Source organism: Odontomachus brunneus, unplaced genomic scaffold (assembly GCF_010583005.1).
Source record: "Odontomachus brunneus isolate Ranch 3 - 2012 unplaced genomic scaffold, Obru_v1 Obru_scaffold_003, whole genome shotgun sequence".
Classification (NCBI taxonomy): Eukaryota; Metazoa; Arthropoda; class Insecta; order Hymenoptera; family Formicidae; genus Odontomachus; species Odontomachus brunneus.
This window is the reverse complement of record NW_022639453.1, coordinates 4,633,297-4,637,521: the sequence shown is the minus strand read 5'-3', so window position 1 is coordinate 4,637,521 and position 4,225 is coordinate 4,633,297. Positions and strand designations below refer to the sequence as shown.

The 4,225-nt window shown below is 29.2% G+C and overlaps 1 protein-coding gene across 4 annotated transcripts in view; it reads right to left on the bottom strand.

Moving 5' to 3' along the window:
• Positions 1-4,225, bottom strand: part of LOC116843614 (semaphorin-1A-like) — a 711,737-nt gene that overhangs the window by 46,200 nt on the left and 661,312 nt on the right. For all 4 annotated transcript variants that reach the window (XM_032814175.1, XM_032814150.1, XM_032814158.1 and 1 more), the window contains 3 exons: positions 1,397-1,745; positions 643-725; positions 345-443 (listed from right to left, as the gene is read on the bottom strand). In XM_032814175.1, coding sequence (XP_032670066.1) covers positions 345-443; positions 643-725; positions 1,397-1,745 — 531 coding nt within the window. The remainder of the gene's footprint in view (positions 1-344; positions 444-642; positions 726-1,396; positions 1,746-4,225) is intronic.

Below are 4,225 nucleotides of genomic sequence, written 5' to 3'. Positions count from 1 at the left end.
CGGTCGCACGTCGGCCGAAGGCATCTTTCTTTCCGCTGCCGCTTTCTGTACGCTGATTTGTTGAGACAAAATAATTAATTTCTCAAAAACTATTGCGAATATCGCAAAACGGCACAGGACTTTCTTGCTCACCTCAATCCGTTCTACGTTCTCACCAAGGGTCATCATGGGACTTCGGGACACCCTGTATATATATATATATATATATATATATATGCATATTTAACTATTATTTATTGCCACTAGACCATTAATTAATAACTATTCTTATAAATAAATATTTTAAAAGTTGTAAATTTTAGTTTACCTTTCATATAATATTTGCTCGTTTTGTGACAACTTACCAAATTTCAATACTTGAACATCGCTAACAATAACTTGACCGACATTATTACGGGTTTCCGGTGCACGTGTGTTGAGCGCCTTTAGAACACGGCCATCATCTGTATGTAACAAATTGATTTCGTTAAACTAACAAGATTAACTTCATTTATTATGTATTAATTTAATAATTTTATGTGCATATATAATCATACATCATAATATCATTTTGTGACAGCACGCATCTTCAAAGAACGTCTACATAACGTTCATTGAAAGATCTGTGTTGTCTGGGTTATGTAAATGTATAAATGATTGTACCTGTTCCAATGTAGAGTATGTCGTAAGCTTTACCGTCCAATGCTTTTACTTGAGGATCTACGGCGACTTTGGTAAATCTGTAACTATACATCAACGTTTCATGTTGATAATACGTTATGTTATAAATATTATGTTATTTAGATTTAGAAATGTATAACAAAATGCAAGTATCATCGATTTAAAATTAACTTTTAACGCAAAATGGTATTAATAAAAAAAAGTTATGCCATTTATATTTTTTCATTTCAAGGCTAAACTACGAGAATATGCAATAAAAATGGGAATTTTCATTTAAAAAAATCGACGTGACCTTGATCTGATGTTGACGACGCTACCCAAGGTCAAAACTAATACGAACATTAAACAGATCTTCTGAAACCCTATAACTTTTGTCTGAAATATTTTTCTAAAAAATGTGTTTTTAGAAATATTCGATCGTTTCCACAAGTTTAGCACATCCTATATAATAAAAGGTACAGGATTTATTATTTAGAAAAGAAATTAAAAATCAATACATACACACACACACACACACACTCTCTCTCTCTCTCTCTCTCTAAAGTTCTAAATATTAAGAAAATTCTATTTCATCATATTATATTTAATAAAAAATTCGTGCCTTTATGTGTTGTCAATTCAACTCACCAAAAATATTTTGATATTAATTATCAACTTGGCATGCATTTATATCACAAAAATACACAGGAAACAAAAAATTATATTACAAATATCAGATAGTCAACAGTTCACTCACTTAAAACTGATTTTAGTTATCACAGGTAGTGCGAAATAGGATTGCACCGCGTCGTCCATGAGAGGATGAGCTTTAACAAAATTAACAGTAATATCCGGAAGTGTTCTGGAATCGTTAACGCAGGCGCCGGGCCGCGGTTCGGGTACCCTTTCTGGTGGAACTCGTAACCAATTGCTGTTTATAGTTTCCTGTTCCTTGAAAGCACCCTGGAAGACCTCGAGAATATTGTTCATAGAGAAAGCGCAGATTGCTGAGCCCCCAATGGAGTTCACGGGAGTTGTGAAAACCCCGTACACCAAGCGTGCTGATTCTCGTGCGTATCGACCGTCCGTAACATCGCTTGTTGATTCTAGATAACAGGTGAATAAAAAAATTACTTTTATTTTATATATTTTTACACGCGCATTGACTTATAGCTAGTATAATAATTTTTTATTGGACGGATGTTTCGTCAAGTATATGATACTAAGTAAATATAATAGCAGGATATACAGAATAGCAGAAATATACAGGATAAAACATTAAAATGTAAATTAATATAGTAAAAAATATCTCAAATAATATCAATTTTCGACAAAAATATCGGAATGTTCAATACATGGGGGGAGAGGGGGAATCGAAATGTTCATACAAAAAAGATAACGATATTTATTTAAAAGTTTGCATTATACTAGATATTTCGTAACAGATGATACATAAGATAACAATTTTATATAAAAAAAATAAGTTAAAAATACATAATAAATGTATATAAAATAATTTCTTTTTTCTTTCGCTTTGTTTTAGGAAAAGTTATTAAGATTATAAATTATGAAATTAATAACTTCTTTTCTTTGTTAAACTTATTTAATATTTATTTAAGCTTGTACTAAGCTTAGTTTAGATCTTATAATCTATTTTATTTATTTAACATATTGTTGATGTACAATACGTAATAATTATATTATAATTAAACACAATAAATTACAAATATTGGGTAAGTGCAAAAGTTCGTACTCAATTTTTCAATAAGAATCATTTGGTGATTTAGCATACAAAGATTTTTATCTAATTGGCTAAATATTTTTCATCATTTTCTATAATCTTTTTTTAGCATTCTGGCAATATATGATGTCATGATCGTAGAATGTACGCATAGTTTCTCGTTAAAGAATCTTAAAACATGATTTTTTAAGAGTTCGAAAGATGAGAAGTTTTTTTCCATTCAAATTATCCTGCAATAATCAAAACAAATAATACTCTGATGCAATATTAAGAAAAAATGGAGGATAACAATAAAAAGTCATGAAAGACAACACCTTTCCGATTGGTTAAAAACGGAAGTTTCTTTTGTATCGTTGCCTTTAAATTATACAGCTATTGATAATATTTGTCGGGATTAATCGTTTCACCTACGGAAAGCAATTAAAAGAAAATAATTCCTTTGCAATCCCACTAAATAGATAGCATCACCTTTTATACAAACCAGTTTTTAACATAGAATGACCGGGTTTATCTTTTTCTTTTCTAATTTTATTTACATGGACATTATTGTGTAAGATTTATTTTTCATTGCCAATCACCAATCGACCCAAAAATGTATTCTTGTTTAGTCGGCTAAGAACTACAGAAACTCAGTCAATTTTGTTGTTTTCAGTAAGCAAATGTGATATCCAAACATCGAGCTTCAGATTATATCCAATCTTTTTAAGTGTCGAAATCAATCTATCGATGTTTAACTTCTCAGCAACCCTGCTTAAAATGATAGATAGATTATGAATGGATCTCATTCCATAAGATAGAATTTCTATGTTGATTAATATAACGAATCTTTTATCTATGTCGCATTAGATAGATTTCCAATATAATTCAATAATAATTTATAATACCATTTCTTTCAATAATGTTGAATATAAAAGTTTGTCAGTTAATATTTTTCTACATATAGAAATTTGTATGAAATATTTTTAATTATTTTATGATAAACTGCTTATAATATTCTTTCACAAAAGTTTATCTAAAGCTACTCTTTAATAATCTATAAGAACAAATATAATCATAATCAATCTTAGAACTTTTAGAAAATTTTCATTATCACAATTAATCAAACTTAATGTAAAGTTTCTTTCCATTTTATTGCATCTGTTTCATGTAAAATTGTTAATAATACATCTTCACATAAAATATTCCGTTATGCAATCACTTTGTATCATGCTGTATGTTTTAAACTTTTTCTTTCTGATTACAACTCATATAACGTATTATCCATTTCAAATTTCTGAATTGAATGTTTTCTTGTTGTTGTTTACTGGTCGTGAAACTAAGTCCATTGGCCGTGAATGTTTTCTTATAACAAGCGATTTATAATATCCTATCATGAAGAAAATTCGCCTGAATATAATCTTATCACATTGAATTATATTTAATTTTATAAGAACCTTACACCACTAAACTATCTTATTAATATTCTATCATAAAAAAATACTTTGGAGTTATCCTTGCTTAAAATAATAATGGAGTTATCCTTGCTTAAAAAATGATAGAACGAAAATGATAGACAATCCTGGCTTTCTTTCCAATGGTGATTTTGTTTTTTTATCTTGTAACGCATTTAGGAAATTAGATATAGATGGTTTGTTTCATATATTATCATATCCCTAACTAAATTAGGAATTAGTTTTTTTTATGAAACAATAATTTCGAATCCGAAACGGTATGTCGGTCATCCATCCATCCTGACTGCGTTGCTTAAATCTGACGATCGAGCGGCACGCTGGTGATTCCAATGACTCCAACGATATTCTTACAATTTATGTTTATAAAAGTTCATCTAAAGCTACTCTTTAATAA